The sequence below is a fragment of the Populus nigra genome, chromosome 9 (genome assembly GCF_951802175.1).
Source record: "Populus nigra chromosome 9, ddPopNigr1.1, whole genome shotgun sequence".
Classification (NCBI taxonomy): Eukaryota; Viridiplantae; Streptophyta; class Magnoliopsida; order Malpighiales; family Salicaceae; genus Populus; species Populus nigra.
The window spans coordinates 14,899,232-14,918,726 of NC_084860.1; the positions used below are offsets into that span (position 1 = coordinate 14,899,232).

A 19,495-nucleotide genomic window follows, 5' to 3' on the forward strand; every position below is an offset into this window, starting at 1 on the left:
TAGCACCCCTAACGCACCCTACCTGAGGTAAGCTGCTTCGTGGACTTGATGTGTTTTTAAAAATAAAATTTTAGCCCAATTCTAAGGCTTTGATAAATCAGTTATTGGTTCCCAAATATATGTAGATACATGTTCTACATTTTTATAGGAAATACAACATGATTTTTATCTGTCCTTTAGATATTTGTGCATATAAATTAAAATATTAAATTCATTTTTTTTCTTTGATTCAATAACATACATAAAAAAAAATACACAAACACACACAATCTCTTTTTCTATCATTGTTTTATTTTTCTTTCTTTTCTTTTCTTTTTTTTTTTTTTACATCCACAGTACACAATACAATTTCAAAACAAATAAACAAAAAAATTACATTAAAATTACAATAACAGCCCCAAAACAATATGGAATTTATAGGGAACACCTTCTGGAGCCGGAACAGTGTTCAGCAGGATTTCTAGGCGCGGGAACAGCAGCGGCGCGTCTTCCCACGCGCCACCGTGACTGGCGGCGCGTGGGTTCACGCGCCGCCACAGAAAAACACAGCAACAGGGGGTGTCTGGATCGACTTCTTCCCCTCTTCTTTTCCTCGCCGGCGGTAACAACCATGACCTGCAAAGCCACAGAAAACGCAAAAAGCAACTGCTTTAATCTTCTTTCATGGTTTTTGGGATCTGCCTCTCTCTTCTCCTTTAGATCTGCAGATCGGCTCTTCTGTGGGTTTCTTGTCTTCCCCTCCGCTTCTGGTAGCTGGCAAAAGGAGGAAGGATGGCTGCTGATCTGTAGGTGCCGTTGTGTTCGGGCCGCCACTCGAGGTCGGTTGAAGGAGGAGCCCAATGGCGGTGCTGAGGAGATCGGGTCTGTGGCCGGCTGCTGAGGGGAGGAGCTGCTGCGGGGTTTCGTGGGAGGTGAGGGAAGCTGGGGACGGCGCATGTTTCGGTCGCTGCAGCTGGCCGGTCGGTTGGAGATCTGTGAGATGGCCGGGGAGGGAGGTCGATGGAAACGAACAGCTAGGACGGAGAGGGACGGCGCTGCTGCTGTTCAGCCGCCGCTGGGGCCGAGTGGAGGAGAGACCTGGCGATGAAAATGAGAGAGTGAGGGGACTCTGTTCTGTCGAAGAGAAGGGGAGAGGCAGAGGGGAAGTGGCCTTGTGGGGGGAGCTGTGAGGGTGGTCTCTTGTGGGTGCTCCGGTTTGTTGCAATGGGAGAAGGGGAGCTCTGGTTTCCTTACCAAGGGAAGGGAGGCGGCTTCAAGAAGATGAGAGGACAGGGAGGGGGCTGCCCCCGGTTTGGTTTTGAAAGAGAGGGAGCTGTCTCTTGTTCTCTGTTGCCGAGGGGAAGAAGGAAATCAAAGGGGAGGGGCGGCCAGCCTCTGTAAACAGGGAAAGGGAGGCTTGCAGCCGCCCCTGCTCTCTCCTTTTTCAATGGGAAGGGGGGGCGCTCTCTCTTTCAAAAAATAGGTTTAGGGTTTTTTCTGATGTTTCCAAAATTACCCCCCCTGAAAATTCAGTTTTAGCATGGTATTTATAGGAAAAGTTTTGCTAGGTTTTCAAATTAGTCCCTCAACTTTTCCTTTCCTTCTCTTTTCCTCTTTTTTTTTGTAAATTTTGATTTTTCTTATTTTTTTGTATTTTTGAAAGCGAGCAAATATCAACGTCGACTCAATGAGGAAAATCAATGATTTTAAAATTAACGCGTTAAAAATTGAACGCGTTCGAAAGACCTTTGAAAATTTAAATTCTTTTTAGACGACGCTGCCAATGCTAAAAACGATGCAAATGTATTAAAAATGTATTTTTTTGGGTTTTCAATGCTTTTCACTATTTTTGGATTTTTTCTAAAAAATTATTAAAACATGGGTCAAAAATTGGGTAGCAACAGATGCCCCCTCTTTACAATGCTTACGAAGCAAAACTCCTCAATGTTTCGCATAGTAAGCTTTGTAAAGAAAAACTCTAAATGTTTCTTCTTCTTTTTTTTTTCCTTTCTTCCTCTTCTTTCTTTCTTTCTTTCTCTCTCTTTTTTTTTTCGTTAACCTGAGATCCCATCTGGCGACCTCCTTGAACCAAAACCAAAATCTGCGTGGTTGGGCTAACCTGAGATCCCGTCCGGCGATCCCCTTTAACCAGAACCAAAAATCCTGTGTGTGGTTGGGCTAACCTGAGATCCTATCTGGCGATCCCCTTTAACCAGAACCAACATGAGATCCCATCTGGCGACCTCATTAAATCAAAACTATCATGAGATCCCATCTGGCGACCTCATTAAACCAAAACTAAAAAAATATGTGTAGCTCGGTCAACCTGAAATCCCATCTGGCGATTCCCTTTAACCAAAGCTACATGAGATCCCATCTGGCGACCTCATTGAAGTGGAACTAAAAACTGTGTGGTAGCTCGATCAACCTGAAATCCCATCTGGCGATTCCCTTTAACCAAAGCTACATGAGATCCCATCTGGCGACCTCATTCAATCAAAACTAAAAAACTGTGCAAAAAGTGGTCTCATTGTAATGGGTGACCTACCCAGGGGGAAGAATGGCCTCATTATAATGGGTAACCTACCCAGGTAAAAAAATGATGGTCTCATTGTATGGGTGACAAACCCAAGAAAAATGATGGTCTCATTGTATGGGTGACAAACCCAAGAAAAATGATGGTCTCATTGTATGGGTGACGAACCCAAGAAAAATGATGGTCTCATTGTATGGGTGACTAACCCAAGAAAAATGATGGTCTCATTGTATGGGTGACGAACCCAAGAAAAATGATGGTCTCATTGTATGGGTGACTAACCCAAGAAAAATGATGGTCTCATTGTATGGGTGACGAACCCAAAAAAAAATGATGGTCTCATTGTATGGGTGACGAACCCAAGAAAAATGATGGTCTCATTGTATGGGTGACGAACCCAAGAAAAATGATGGTCTCATTGTATGGGTGACGAACCCAAGAAAAATGATGGTCTCATTGTATGGGTGACTAACCCAAGAAAAATGATGGTCTCATTGTATGGGTGACAAACCCAAGAAAAATGATGGTCTCATTGTATGGGTGACTAACCCAAGAAAAATGATGTGACAAGTGTGAAAAATGGGACTTACCTAGCGAAGTCCTGAAAGGATGATCAAGAAGGGCCGAAAAACTTGGTGCTTCTTGATAATTCCTGATCGCAGGGTTTGAAATCTCAATGCTTCGTGATTGCAAGGTTGATCTTTTCATTTCTTTGAGATTTTCCTAACAGTAAGGTTTATCTCATCTTCTTCCCGTTCCAAGGTCACAACCATGATTCTCTGTTATTATCAACTCAATGATTCTCCATTTTTCCTCTTTTTTTTTTTTTTTTTTTTTGGTCCCCAATCTTGCTAAACTATATTGAGGATTTTTCCTGATTTGAAATATAGGTCCCCCCTCTTCAATGTTCCATCATCACAGGGTGCCTTTGTTTGCATTCCCAAGCTTTCTTTGTTCTTTCGATGCATTGGCTCATTCATGTGCTAGCCATCCACTCAGCTGTAAGTGCAGTGCCAACCATAGGTTGTCCACGACGATTACTGCTCTCGCTGTTTATCAAGCTTGACTCTGCCCCCAAGTGCAGTGTTGCTTGATTCATCATGAAGGATTTTATCTCCTTTGGATTCTTCTGAGAATTATCCTCCGATTGGTTGTGTGCATCATGCCAACACCCATCAAGATTGTTAATCAGTCATGAACTTGCCCCCAGTTGAAACAATACTCTTCAAGTATATGTTATCATCAGTCTTCATGGAACTGTCAGGTCATCTAAACATGGATCTCATACCTCGTAGTAAAAGGCTCATCGTTGTAAGCTCAATGTTTCTTCTCCATGGATTCCTCTCAGCTTGTCAAATCAGATCATGAAAGGAAATGTGTTGGCATCATCAATGATGTTCATCACCCATATTCATGCGGTGAAGTGCACATTTGAGCTTCAAAACAAATGGTCCCACGGTCAGTCTTGGTGGGTTCATCTTTCTGACATTCATTCAAATGCAACTGTACGATAACCATGTTTCAAAGGATGACAATATGAGATTGTCCTTCAAGTGCAACATTGTTCCACAGTCAGTCTTGGTGGTGTGTATCTTTTCGCCATTCAATTACATTCATTCGTGTATCCTCATCGATTGCTAGCCATGTTTCAAAAGATGATGCTATGAAGATGTCCTTCAGGTACATCTTTGATCCACCGTCAGTCTTGGTGGTGTGCATATGTTAGATGTTCATTCAAATGCACTCACTTGATAACATCTGTCAGGAGTCATGGCCATGTTTAGAGGGTAACCCAAGTTAACGATAATAAAATGCTCTTCAAGTGCAGCATTGCTCATCAATTGCTGCTGAAGTTCACTAAATCACTGACTGTCTTTGAACAACATTGCCCCCGGTAATGATCTGAATGCTTCTTCTGCTGATTAGCTTTCTTTAAACACCATTGTCCTCAGTGCATTGATTCATCATTTGATCATCTTTAATTGCCCCCATCTGGTCTGAATGCCTTTTGTTTTCCTTCTCAGGGTCCACTGTATTGCCCCCAGGTGGTCAACTTTTCAAGGAGTGTCAAGAAGTGATGTCATTCTTGTAGGATTTTGCAAACTCGATCGATATTCTTCTTGTTTGACAATCTTTCTATTCTGGAATCAACTCTCATACTTCAAAGATCATGTCTATTCAATGTCTAGTTGTTGAAATGAAATCAGAGAGATGTCAGTTTCTGAAAATCAAGTTTCTTCGGTCAAAGATCCAACACACGTTATTCGAAATATACAGTCCTTTGATTGTCTTGTATTTTGAAAACAGAAATGACCCATTGTAAGATTAAAATGACTTTTTTCATGGTTCTTTGTGTCAGTTTTAAACTTTGATCTTGGGTATATCTTTTGATGGTTTGCGATGAGGTGACCTTCTGTGAATTTCAAGGAAAACAAAAGGCTCAAAGTCGAAACTTGAGGATTCATCAAGAAAGATTGTTTTCTTTTTTAGCACCAATTTTATTAGCATGCATAATAACAAGTAGCTTAATTCATGAAGTCACGACCCTTATGGAAAAACTTTTCAAGTTTTGAGAGCGCCATTTATCGGTTCAGATTGCTTACTTGATCGAAAAGGGCTTTCAAAAGCACGTAATGCAGGCTATGGTTCATGGCTATGAAAGAAAGGGAATTCACAGGCTCAAAAGGTGTTTAAGGGTTTCAAAGACCTAGGATCAATATCAACTATTCATCAACTTTTTTCTTATTGTCATTGTAGAGAAAGTGACATATAACCTTGTTAATATCAAATTCAGAATTCTCTTAACATAGGTCATAATGCTAATCTAACTTTATCTCTGATGAATAATGAATCTAAAAAATTTTGAAGACACTAAAGGCTTTATCCTAGACACACCAAAAGACATGAAACTTGATTTTTTTTGGTGTTGACTTTTGGCATTTGTTGTGTCTTTCTTCCATTGAAACCTCTTTTGCCCCTCTTAGAATTGATAGGCATTCTCCTTCATTTCCACTTTTTTTTGCTTTTTCATAACCTTCCTCAAAGTTTTCTTGGATGTCCCTCAATCTATGGCTTTTCTTGTTCTCCCTTTCTCAATCATTGGGCTTTTATTCTAAGCCTTTCTTTTATCATTGATTCTATCAGTGTCTTCATCCTTCCCAATGACATATCTCTCATTGCCCCCAGTGTGGGGTGTGATCCTAGTCAGGGTTTCTTTTTGAAAGAAAATATCTTACCAGGCTTAAAATGGGACTACAAGGGATATAATCTTTAGAAAGTGAAGGGATATCAAAAATGGCCTTTTCTCATTTCAAGCAAGGTCGGTTAGAACCGATAAATTTTGACCTCGTCCAGTGTAATGATTTGGACTTGTAAGAATCATGATTCACGAGTCCATAACTACTGAATCCACTACATGTCATTATGCATACTACTAAACTTAGTTATATGGTGCGTGGCTCAGTTTCAAGAGGTATGAGTTCAAAATTGTTTGGTCACCTCATGTCATTTTCAGGCATCGAGTCATTTTTGCAATCAAAATACTTTTAATGTTCCGGATTAAACTTTGCATGTTGGAGTTTGATCAAAATATTTTTTCAAAATAGCCTTTGAAAGAAACATCGCTTGATTTCAAAACAACAAGAAGACAAAGAGAAGACATGTTTCGTTGAAGGGTGAGATGTGACCCCAAAACAAAATGCAGAAGGGCAAAAATCCAAAACAAAAATGATTGACAGTTTAACCCCTTCTTAGATCAGCTTCTTTGGCAATATCTGTGTTTTGCCTAGCAATTCTGATCACTCGTCATTCTGAGGATGATCTGGTGACAAAATGATCGATGACATCATCTTTCACAAACTGAGTTCGATTCTTGAAACTCTTGTATTTGTTCAACTGAAATGGCCGAGGACCCCACCATGACATCCCATCTCTTGTCTGGATTATACCACCTAGAAAATGGTGGTTGCATGGGATTTGTCGGAGTCAGGCAAAAAGTCTGGAACCTGACAGGTGGTGGTAGGCCAACTTGAGTGGCAGTGGGATGTCAATCTTGGCAAAAACATTTAAGCAGTTGATGCTACAGTGAGACCTGGCTAAACCACATGAATAAGGTTTTCCACCTTCAGAGTTATCTTCTTATTCATCTCTCTTCATTGTTCTGGAATTCATGGCAGAACCTTCAATCTTTCACTTCTTCATGGCTCGCTTAATTCTTTTGGCAATCCTCACAACTTCATGTCAATATTCCAATGTTGTTGTGGTTGGTTGTCGGAAACCTTTCAACAGCTTGGTAATCTTGGTCGTGCCTAGAAACATGCGGCATCGCCATTACCGACGTGTGGAATCACACATTGTCAAAACTGGAAGAGAGCCTGATGAATCTAAACTCCTTTGTCTCCTCTTTGATTCCTCACTGACGGTGCAGCAAACAGACACCTGTAGAGGGAGTTCTGCTCTGTTGAAGTTTCAGTCTTTTCCTGTTTTTCAGCCCAGGTCTGTCTATTCTCTCAACTTTTGTGTTTTAATGCCGATAGTGGTGGGAGAAACTTGTAGGTGACATGAAACTATTGTATTCCTTCTTGGATTCTCCACTTGCAGAGCCACAAACAGATTTCTGCAGAGTGAGCTCTGCTATGTTGAAGTTTGATGCTTGCCCTTGTTTTCAGACTACGTCTGGCTTTTCAACCCACTACAGTGTCTTCGTACTGAAACTGGTGGTGTAAATTTTCATATCGTTTGAAACTACTACATCCCCTCTTGCATTCCCACTTGCAGAGCCATAAACGAGTTTTTGTAGAGAGAGCTCTGCCACGTCAAAGTTCGATGACTGCTCATGTTTTCAGACTAGGTCTGACTCTTCGGCCTACTCCAGTGTTTGAGTGCTGAAACTAATGATACAAAGTTTTATAGCATATGAAAATACTGCATCCCCTCTTGCATGCCCCACTAGCAGATCCCCAAACAAATCTCTACAGAGAGAGCTCTGCAACGTAGAAGTTTGATGTTTGTTCATGTTTTTTCAAACCAGGTTTGACTCTTCGGCCTACTGCAGTGTTTCGGTGCTGAAACTGATGAGACAATTTTTTGCAGCGTGTGGAAGTACTGCATCCCCTCTTGCATGCCCCACTGGCAGATCCACAAACAAATCTCTACAGAGAGAGCTCTGCCACATAGAAGTTTGATGTCTACTCATGTTTTTTCTGATCAGGTCTGGCTCTTCAACCTGCCACAGTGTCTTTGGGTTGAAATTGATGAGAGATTTTTATAGCATATGCAACTAATAAATCACCTCTTGCATTCCCAACTTGCAGAGCCATAAACGGATTTTTGTAGAGGGAGCTCTGCCACATTGAAGCTTGACGACTGCTAATATTTTCAGACCAGGTCTGACTCTTCTGCCCGCTACAATGTTTTGTTGGTGCCACTGGTGGGAGAAAGTTTCAAAGCATATGAAACTACTACACCCCCTCTTGCATTCCCCACTGGCAGATCCAAAAACAAATCTCCACAGAAAGAGCTCTGCAACGTAGAAGTTCAGTGTCTAATCTTGGTTTTTTTTTTCGATTTTTTTTTTTTTTTTTTTTTTTTGCTGCTGAACTGGAATTGAGCTCACAGTTGGGGTAACTTCAAAGAAGGCTAATGCACCATGTACAGAAGCTAGTAGTTATTTGGTTCCATTAGCAGATATGGAGGCGATGAATAATTATCAGTGCAACTGAACAAGAACAAAGGTTGTCATTAGCTGATGACTAAAGGCATTGTTGCAATTATTCAGGACTGAAAAGAGGTGTAACTTCAATGGGACATGGACAAGCAGTGTTCCCACAGAAGACTGTGTAGATATTCCATTTCCCTTTGATGCTCTACACTTGTTCAAGCAGATCTGATTCTAGCTACTTCACCTCTGATACTCTCAACTTTCTTTTGACAATGAGCCTCTCCCCGACAACTTTCTTCGTTTCTATCATCTTTCTTCATTCACGTGTAGCACAACTTGTGTGGGGGAAACCTATCTTTCAACCCGGTACATGCATGATATATGTATGAACATGTAAAACTATATGATGAACTCGCCCTTCGAGGGGTGACATATGGTCGTAACTCTTGTATGATGAAACAAGAATCTTGATTCTTGCCCCAAACTCTACAATGAAAATTTTCTGAGTGACGGCCATTGGGTCACCCAAAAGTCTTGAGTTCAAGATGCTTCAAGAAGGGTTTGCCCTGATGCAAAACAATATATACGGAGCACACTTCCTAAAGGCAGGTTCTAATCTTTTTAAGTGAGACAAAAGGTAGGTTTACTACTTGGTCTCTAAAAAGGATCTCTTGTTGTCCCAGTGATCACCCTCTTGAAGGCAATATAGGGGCTTGTAGGCAATGAGATGGCACGTGTCCAACTATTACCAGTCTAAGCACTCAACGAAGAGTTGAGGTTTACACAAACTTAAACCTTGACTAAAAGTCGTAAGGTAAGCTGCTAGTCCCCCTCTTAACCCGAAGCTTGTGTGTGCTTTTAAAAAATCAAAATATGTGATGCATGAAACAATTCTATACAATGCATGAATAAAAAAATAAGACAAAAGCAGAGAATTTAAACACATCAAAAACACAAAGCTTAGTCCAATAAAGTTGAAAACAATACCTTCCCCAGTGGAGTCGCCATTCTGTCGCACGTCGGAAAATCCGCGCGCAGCGTCGGCTGGCGATTTTTCGTTTGTTCGTTTTGATTTGATTGGTTCGTCGGAGTCGCCACCTAGTAATTTATTGAGGGCTACTAGGAAACCTGATGTACTGGTCTTGTCAGAGATTCACAGGAAAGGGACTAGTTGTGGTTAGGGAAGGTATTAGCACCCCTAACGCACCCTACCTGAGGTAAGCTGCTTCGTGGACTTGATGTGTTTTTAAAAATAAAATTTTAGCCCAATTCTAAGGCTTTGATAAATCAGTTATTGGTTCCCAAATATATGTAGATACATGTTCTACATTTTTATAGGAAATACAACATGATTTTTATCTGTCCTTTAGATATTTGTGCATATAAATTAAAATATTAAATTCATTTTTTTTCTTTGATTCAATAACATACATAAAAAAAAATACACAAACACACACAATCTCTTTTTCTATCATTGTTTTATTTTTCTTTCTTTTCTTTTCTTTTTTTTTTTTTTACATCCACAGTACACAATACAATTTCAAAACAAATAAACAAAAAAATTACATTAAAATTACAATAACAGCCCCAAAACAATATGGAATTTATAGGGAACACCTTCTGGAGCCGGAACAGTGTTCAGCAGGATTTCTAGGCGCGGGAACAGCAGCGGCGCGTCTTCCCACGCGCCACCGTGACTGGCGGCGCGTGGGTTCACGCGCCGCCACAGAAAAACACAGCAACAGGGGGTGTCTGGATCGACTTCTTCCCCTCTTCTTTTCCTCGCCGGCGGTAACAACCATGACCTGCAAAGCCACAGAAAACGCAAAAAGCAACTGCTTTAATCTTCTTTCATGGTTTTTGGGATCTGCCTCTCTCTTCTCCTTTAGATCTGCAGATCGGCTCTTCTGTGGGTTTCTTGTCTTCCCCTCCGCTTCTGGTAGCTGGCAAAAGGAGGAAGGATGGCTGCTGATCTGTAGGTGCCGTTGTGTTCGGGCCGCCACTCGAGGTCGGTTGAAGGAGGAGCCCAATGGCGGTGCTGAGGAGATCGGGTCTGTGGCCGGCTGCTGAGGGGAGGAGCTGCTGCGGGGTTTCGTGGGAGGTGAGGGAAGCTGGGGACGGCGCATGTTTCGGTCGCTGCAGCTGGCCGGTCGGTTGGAGATCTGTGAGATGGCCGGGGAGGGAGGTCGATGGAAACGAACAGCTAGGACGGAGAGGGACGGCGCTGCTGCTGTTCAGCCGCCGCTGGGGCCGAGTGGAGGAGAGACCTGGCGATGAAAATGAGAGAGTGAGGGGACTCTGTTCTGTCGAAGAGAAGGGGAGAGGCAGAGGGGAAGTGGCCTTGTGGGGGGAGCTGTGAGGGTGGTCTCTTGTGGGTGCTCCGGTTTGTTGCAATGGGAGAAGGGGAGCTCTGGTTTCCTTACCAAGGGAAGGGAGGCGGCTTCAAGAAGATGAGAGGACAGGGAGGGGGCTGCCCCCGGTTTGGTTTTGAAAGAGAGGGAGCTGTCTCTTGTTCTCTGTTGCCGAGGGGAAGAAGGAAATCAAAGGGGAGGGGCGGCCAGCCTCTGTAAACAGGGAAAGGGAGGCTTGCAGCCGCCCCTGCTCTCTCCTTTTTCAATGGGAAGGGGGGGCGCTCTCTCTTTCAAAAAATAGGTTTAGGGTTTTTTCTGATGTTTCCAAAATTACACCCCCTGAAAATTCAGTTTTAGCATGGTATTTATAGGAAAAGTTTTGCTAGGTTTTCAAATTAGTCCCTCAACTTTTCCTTTCCTTCTCTTTTCCTCTTTTTTTTTGTAAATTTTGATTTTTCTTATTTTTTTGTATTTTTGAAAGCGAGCAAATATCAACGTCGACTCAATGAGGAAAATCAATGATTTTAAAATTAACGCGTTAAAAATTGAACGCGTTCGAAAGACCTTTGAAAATTTAAATTCTTTTTAGACGACGCTGCCAATGCTAAAAACGATGCAAATGTATTAAAAATGTATTTTTTTGGGTTTTCAATGCTTTTCACTATTTTTGGATTTTTTCTAAAAAATTATTAAAACATGGGTCAAAAATTGGGTAGCAACAATAGTCATAGCACACAATTAATTGCTATTTCTAGCACAAAAGATCGAGCAATATTTAAGTGCATATAGCTAGGATCTTATATAGAGAAATATATCTGAATTAATTAAAAGGAGTCGTTTTTTTAAATGAAAATGGTAACTACATTATTCAAAAAGTCACCTTTTTATATGCATATGTTTATAGGTGTGAGGTTACATCAACTGGCTAGTTAACAACTAATTTATTAACATTTCATTATTAACACGTGGTAAGACTCTTTCTAAAAAAATTACAAGTCATAAAGCAACTTCTACAGCTTTATTGGTATGCTATTATTCTAACTCTATCCATATTATTTTAAATTGATTTATCATAATTCATTGTGGACTACTAATCCCATTTAGATTTGAAATATGAGCATATCATTCTCTCATTTTCTATATAGATTTTGGTCAAGCATATGATATTTATTTTTCAAAATAAATATGCACATATCCATGATGCATAAATTTTGTGGACAAAGTTACTAACGATATGGGCTCAAACACATTTAGGACACAAAAAGAGTGTTTGTTTTAATTATTATTAACATAAATATTCGAGTTAGTTTGTGCGTACCGCGACTAATCTTATATGCTCTGAAATTGATAACCATATAAATCTCTAGTGGTTTTGAGGAGACTCAAACTCGTGACTATTAGGAAGCAAACTTAAGACTTCACTAATTGAGCTATTCATCAGAGTTATGAAAGAGTGTTCTTATTGGCACAGACAGACGACTTAAGAGTTCTTTGTACTTTTTAAAAATTTATATTTTTTAAAAAATTATTTCGATGTATTGATGTTAAAAATAAATTAAAAAAAATATTATTTTAATAATTTTTTAAATAAAAATTACTTTAAAAAACAACCTAAATCAATCACTCTCTTTTAGAGTCTGATTTACTGTAGGGGTCACAACCTTACTGTCAAAACAAATAAATAAATGTGCCGTTTTAAAGGAATACGAATATTCATGCCCACTTCTTTACCAAATATTGTGATATTTTTTCTTGTCTAGTGGGTGATCAGTCCTTAACGAAGAATTCGGTATTAGGGCGAAAGATATATTTTTCTCGGAGCAATCGTTCGAAAGTCCTCGATAAAGAATTCAGTATTGGGACAAATGAAACAAAAAAGGTACTTCTTCGTTGCCCCTTTTCTCGTTCTCCATCACGTTTTGTCCTGGATTTTTTCTCATATATACTAGTGTTTTTTTATTCAAATAGATGTCTAGATCAGTTTACACGCATTTTAATTAATTTTACGAGTTTTATAGTTAACAATAATATAAATCTCCAATAAATATCATATTAGTAACCACATGATTCGAAAAGAGAAGTAAATTTTTTTAGTTTCAAGCTCTTACCACTGGACCATGTACTAGATAATTTATATACTAGTTTTATTCCGACACTATCTTGCATGATGAATAATTTTTTTCTTAATACAATTTTTTTTTTAAAAATACTAATATTGTTAACGTTTTGTTTACTATTAAGAAAAATTCTAATTGCAAACTAAAAAATTTATACATGTATTAAATACAATAAATTTGAATTTTATACACAAAAAAAATAATAAAAAGTTTGTTGATTTTAACCGTATATAAAGTTAAAAAGCTAAAATAAAGATTTTTCTGTTTAGAAAAAAAGATATTAAATATTTTTTTCAGTTTTTAATATTTTAATTGGTATGAATCAATAATATTTTTTATTACCAAATTAAGCATTAACTAATCAATATTAATTTTTTTTTAACATAATGAGAGCCCCATATAAAATTAATCAAAATAAAACATCAAAATGAATCTCAAGTAAACTTAATGTGCAAGGATTTAATTAGAAATAAAAAAAGTCAAGTGATAAATTTTCTTAAAAAAAATACATTGTGGTTAAATATATATTGCAACCCATAATGGATTGTATGTTTCTTCTATATTGTATTTTCATTGTTATATATATATATTTCACCCACGTCACACTGCCCCGCATCTTTATAACTTTGATGATATCTCAAAAATCCAAGTAGTCTAAAAATAAAGTTATCAAGTTGAATAATTAGTTAAACAATTGATTTTATCAATTTCATCCATTTTTTTTTAATTAAGGTAGTTGATAGTTTATATTTAGTACTTAGTAAGCTAATATGACTTATGGTTAGTACTTACAAAAAAATATTTTTTGATAGATGTGAGTATTTTCTAATGTTTAAATAAATATTTTTTTAGAGAAAAAAATACAATAATATTTTAAAGAGAGATGTTCCGAAAATATATATGGAGTAGAAAATAAAAATTATGAACTTTTATTTTAAAGATTTTATTATGTATTTATAATTTATCAATCTTATTATTTTATAAAAAAAAGATCTAAAATATAATTTTATTATGATAATATTGATAATATTTAATAAGAGTTAAATACCTATCTTTGATAAGATGATATTGCACTGTTTTTCATTGTATAATTGGTACTGAGTCGTCAATCATGAATCCACAGTTGGAAAAATGAAAGTTGATTTTTCAAGGATGAATGAAGTCATCAATGCTAGGGAAAGCACCCATTTCCACACCGGTTTCGAAGAGAGCCCAAAAAGGGGATATTTGATAACAACAGTCAACAGCAGTTTTATTTGCATGAGAATTCTACTAACCATGCCGCTCCTGAATCTTACGGATAGACTTCTATTATTACGGATGGATTCTAACAAACTAATACAACTTGATTCTGAATTGTAACAACCAAGAAGGAATACAAGAAAGAAAGTAGAAGTCTTGGTGTTGGCAACTGTCCGTCTCTCAGCTGGGTAAGAAAGCAGAGCTTGAATATCTAATTGAATCTCAACAATTCGAATGATAATTATTTGGTAATGAATACTGCGATACTGTATTAAAAAACTATTTTAATTGAATAATTTAAACTGTTAGGTAAGATATTAAATATAATTTATATTATTCTCTAATATAAAATTACTAGATGAATTTATATCATACATTTTTGTTTTTATTTTTTTATACCGTTGATTTTTATTTCTAACACCGTCACTATATTGTGAGAGTGATTATACCATCCCAAATAGTTGCATGGAAAAATCTATAACTAAGAACTTCCGGTTCCAAGGCTAGCGCCTAGTGACCTCACATGAACGGCGTTGTTCGGGAAAAACACACACACACACCTCGACTATATATCTAACTTTACCGCTTGCCAACGCCCATGTCAATAATTCAGTATTAGGTCAAAAAAGTTTGAGTTTTTTTTTGTATAAATGGTAATAAGTCCTCTATGACAAAAGAGTTGAGTTTTCTTACGAGACAAATGAAACAAATGAAAGAGAAAAATGCTGACTTCTTACAAATGAGTTTGCACGTGCGCAAATCTTATACCATTTTTGACTGGAAACCTATTGATGGTTTGAAGCCTGAAAATCTTGACATGACCGAGTCTCTTGGTGGCGCAATTAAAAGAAAACGAGATCTTAAGTTAATTCCCATTTCATATCGTTCACTCGTGCGCTAAAAACTGCTAAATTATTTTAGTGCTAAAATATATTATGAAATAAAAGTTGTTTCAATTATGACTTTTTAAATTTATCTTATGATATGTAACTTAAGTTTGGTTCCCCAAAAATTATTTGAATATTTTTATTTTTTATTCAAAAAATCCAAAAAAATCAGAAATTTAAAATTCAAAAAAATATTTTCAGAATACGAGGAAATAAATATTTGAGTTGCAAAAGATAAAAATACCAGAAAAATAACCAGATTGAAGTATGCTGATAAGATGGGTTGAAGAAAGACTTAATTTGGAGCAAAATTTAAGGTTGAAATTCAATTCGATTAAAATTAAAAGAATTAATTAGGTTTAATAACTTAATTAAACTTTTCATGTATTGGGAGGATTCAATCAGAGATTCAATTGAAAAAAGAGGTTTTAATTTAAATCAATTTGCAAAGATTAGGAATATAATTGGAGCTTTAGAAGGTTAAATTGATACAATCATGGGTGTAAGTAATTGCAGGAAAATTAAAGTTTGAAAACTAATTAATGGTAAATTGAATAATTTTAAAATCAAGGATCAAAATGAAAGAGATGTGAGTATTCAGGGACTGTAATTACAGGAAAATTAAAGTTTGAAAACTAATTAATGGTAAATTGAATAATTTTAAAATCAAGGATCAAAATGAAAGAGATAAAAATCAAGAGAAAATTTAAAGAAATTAGAATTTTAAAGCTCAATGATAATAAAATTAAAAATATTCAAAACCAGGATAAAAGATAATGCCAAAATTAACATGATCAGGGATTTAATAAAAAAAAATCTTGAATAATCAATTCAAATTGTCCGAATTCAATGAAAATAGAAGGAGCCTAGGCACCTTCATAAATAGGGGGAGAGGACAGAACTGAAAAACCCACACCCACACACTGCGTTCGCAATCAGTCCAACCAAAACCAGAGGGAATTCCTAGTCCCACTTTTCCTCCCCTGTTCCAGCAAAAAACACCGTTTCTCCTCCCCTACAGCACCTAGTACACCACACGAGAACACCACCAGCATCCTATTCCAGCCAAAAACAACAATCAGAGACCCTGTCACTAATTAATATTTGTTTTTCAGAGTAGAGCAAATGTTGATCTCCCTCCCCGTTTTTTTAACCATCCTTCTCGTTATCTCCATTTCATGGACATGGACGAAACTTATCAAAAGCAACAAGTCAAGTTCAAATCCACCTCCTGGGCCATGGAAATTACCCTTTATTGGAAACCTTCACCAGCTAGTTCACCCTCTGCCCCATCATCGCCTAAGGGACTTGGCCAAGAAATTTGGACCTGTCATGCAACTTCAAGTTGGTGAAGTTTCCACTGTCATTATTTCTTCATCAGAAGCAGCGAAAGAAGTGATGAAAACCCATGAAATCCACTTTGTTGAAAGACCTCATCTCGTAGCTGCAAGCGTCCTGTTCTACAACCGTAAAGACATTGCATTTGCGCCGTATGGCGAATACTGGAGACAGCTAAGAAAAATTTCCATATTAGAGCTTCTCTCTGCAAAACGTGTGCGATCTTTCAAATCTATTAGGGAAGAAGAGGTATCTAATTTTATTACTTCCATTTATTCAAAAGAGGGGTCTCCAATCAACCTTAGTAGGATGATATTTTCTTTAGAAAATGGCATCACTGCGAGAACAAGCATTGGTAAGAAATGCAAAAACCAAGAAGCTTTCTTACCAATCGTTGAGGAATTGGCGGAGGCACTTGGAGGTTTGAATATGATAGATATATTCCCTTCCTCCAAATTTCTTTACATGGTCAGTCGGGTCAGGTCTAGACTCGAAAGGATGCACAAAGAAGCAGATGACATACTTGAAAGCATCATCTCCGAGCGTAGAGCCAACTCCGCTTTAGCGTCAAAGATGGGCAAGAACGAAGAGGATGATCTTCTTGGTGTTCTTTTGAATCTTCAAGACCATGGAAACCTTGAATTCCAATTAACAACAAGCACTATCAAAGCAATCATCCTGGTTAGTATATATTTTCGCTTTGTTAGAAGAACTAATTAATTAATCAATTTTTTAATAAAAAAAATATAACCATCCACAAACTTGATGAAATGAAATCATATATATATATTTAAAAGCAAACCAACGGTCTATACTCTATATTTTTACTTACATCATGTTACTCCTCCTAACTGGAAGTGAACTCAATCCTTTCTAATACGTCATGCTTTACTTAATTACCTTTCAGGAAATGTTCAGTGGTGGAGGTGACACTTCGTCAACAGCTTTAGAATGGGCAATGTCAGAATTGATAAAGAACCCGAGAGTCATGGAAAAGGCACAAAAAGAAGTGAGACAAGTCTTCAATGATCTTGGAACTATTCCTGACGAAACAAGCCTTCATGATTTAAAATTCTTGAAGTTGATTATCAAAGAAACTCTACGATTACATCCTCCTATACCATTGATTCCAAGAGAGTGTAGGAAGAGATGTGATGTTAATGGATACGACATCCACGTCAAAAGTAAAGTATTGATTAATGCATGGGCAATTGGAAGAGATCCAAATTGTTGGAATGAACCTGAGAGATTCTATCCAGAGAGATTCATCAATGTTTCGACTGATTTTAAGGGTAGCGACTTTGAATTCATCCCATTTGGTGCTGGAAAGAGGATGTGCCCTGGCATGTTGTTTGCTACAGCCAACACTGAGTTCCCACTTGCGCAGATGTTATATCATTTTGACTGGAAACCTGCTGGTGGATTGAAGCCTGAAAATCTTGACATGACTGAGTCTTTTGGTGGCGCAGTTAAAAGAAAACAAGATCTTAAGTTGATTCCCATTTCATATCGTTCACTCGTGGGATAAAAACTGCTAAATCATTTTAGCGCTAAAATATGTTATGAAATAAAAGTTGCATTTATCTTATAATATATGATATAATTTCTCATGACTTAATTTTGGTTCCCCAAAATTATCTGTATATTTTTATTTTTCTTATATATTTTTTAAATAATCAATTCAAATTGTCCTAATTCAACCAAAAAAGAAAAAGAGGGAGGAAGGGAGTGCACTGTCCCCACCTCTTCTAAATAAAAGCAACCCATTCCAACAAATAAGGGGAAAGGAGAGAACTGAAAAACCCACGCCCACACACTTAAAAAAAACATAAAAATAATAATACAAAGCACCACTTTTCCTCCGCTGTTCCAGCCAAAAATACCATTTCTCCTCCCCTACAGCACCTAGTACACCACACGAGAACACCACCAGCTTCCTATTCCAGCCAAAAACAACAATCAGAGACCCTGGTAGGATCCGTCACAGCCACCACTTCTTCTCTCCTAGCCTTCATTACTCCACTAAGGCTCTGCACCAGCAACAGCTAGCAGCGAACTCCAACCGCTTGCCAATAAAACTTAAACCGGTTGACCGGTGTCAGAAGAGTTACACCCCTAGCCATGGCAACACCGAAGCAGTGAGCAGTAACAGACTCCACCGCGAGCAGCAGTTGCACCGCCTCTGTTGCAGCCGTGTGCAGCATTTGATTCAGTTGTGACCATGTAGCAGAGGCTTGAAGTCTCAGCAGCCTTATTTCTTTGTAACAGCGGTGAGCATCAGTCTCGCTCCAGCCGTGAGCCTCAGTTTCCTTTTCTTGGATAATCACTGCATTTTTTGTAGCCCACATGTTTTTCTTTAACTGAAGCCTGTATTATTTTTGGGCTTGGCTAGGAAACCCATTCCATGTGACTACGCTCAGTCTTTTAGATCTAAGGTTGATTATAGCAAGGCCTAATTCTGTCAAAGAAAAAAACAAAATGTAATTTTTGGTATTTAAGGTTTGCTCGGCGACCAAAGCATTATTATTTTTGTTGTTTGTGAGGATGATTTTGTAAAAATTTTATTCTCGTATATTTAATTTTTAAAATTATAATCTATATATAAGATATTTTTTGATGTTAGATAAATTATTTATTATTATTATTATTTAAAAAATAAAAAATATTCTTTCAAAAATTCATTTAAATATTTTGATTTTTATATATGGCCAAGTCTCTTAAAAATTAAAAAACAAAATCTCTCTCTCTCTCTCATATATATATATATATAATTTAGCATTTTTAATATAAAAATTTCAAGAAAATAGTTTTCCATGCGTATTGGATTTAATAACTAATTTAGCACAATAAATTGCTATTTCTAGCACAAAAGAGCATTTAAGTGCATATAGGATCATATATAGAGAAATATATCTGAATTAGTTATAATCTTGATCGCATCTGATTTTTAGAAATTAAAAAAAAAATCCATAACGACCAACCCTTTGAATTAGCTGATATAAGCTAAGACCCTTGCTTTTGTTGTGTACATTTATACACTTGGTTTTTTTTTTTTTTTTCCCTATGAACACAAGCCATTTTTTGCCTTATAATCTACCCTAATACATCAACTAACATGGAAATGAGAGGGTGGTGGAGAAAAAAATAATTAAAAGGAATCAATAATATATATATATATATATATATATATATATATATATATATATATTTGCCAAATCAAACATTAACTCAATGTTAAAACTTATTCTTAATATAACAAGAGCCTTTTATAAAATCAACCAAAATAAAACATCAAAATGAATCTCAAATTAATAAACTTAATATTAAATGATTAAATTATAAATAAAAAAAATCAAGTGATAAAGTTTTTTTTAAAAACATTGTGG

General features: G+C 37.1%; 1 protein-coding gene across 1 annotated transcript; it reads left to right on the forward strand.

Annotated features, from left to right (window-relative positions):
- Window positions 1–15,881: 15,881 nt before the first annotated feature.
- Window positions 15,882–17,713, forward strand: LOC133703257 (cytochrome P450 726A27-like). Its single transcript, XM_062127717.1, has 2 exons — window positions 15,882–16,790; window positions 17,017–17,713. Exons 1-2 carry the CDS (start codon window positions 15,897–15,899, stop codon window positions 17,635–17,637), a joined length of 1,515 nt encoding a protein of 504 aa, XP_061983701.1. The 5' UTR covers window positions 15,882–15,896; the 3' UTR covers window positions 17,638–17,713.
- The last annotated feature ends 1,782 nt before the right edge of the window (window positions 17,714–19,495 follow it).

Excerpts from the sequence above, each read along its gene's own strand:
- LOC133703257 (XM_062127717.1), top strand. The coding sequence starts at position 15,897 with ATGTTGATCTCCCTCCCCGTTTTTTTAACCATCCTTCTCGTTATCTCC. Across the intron at positions 16,791-17,016 it reads CTATCAAAGCAATCATCCTG|GAAATGTTCAGTGGTGGAGG; the intron begins GTTAGTATATAT and ends ATTACCTTTCAG.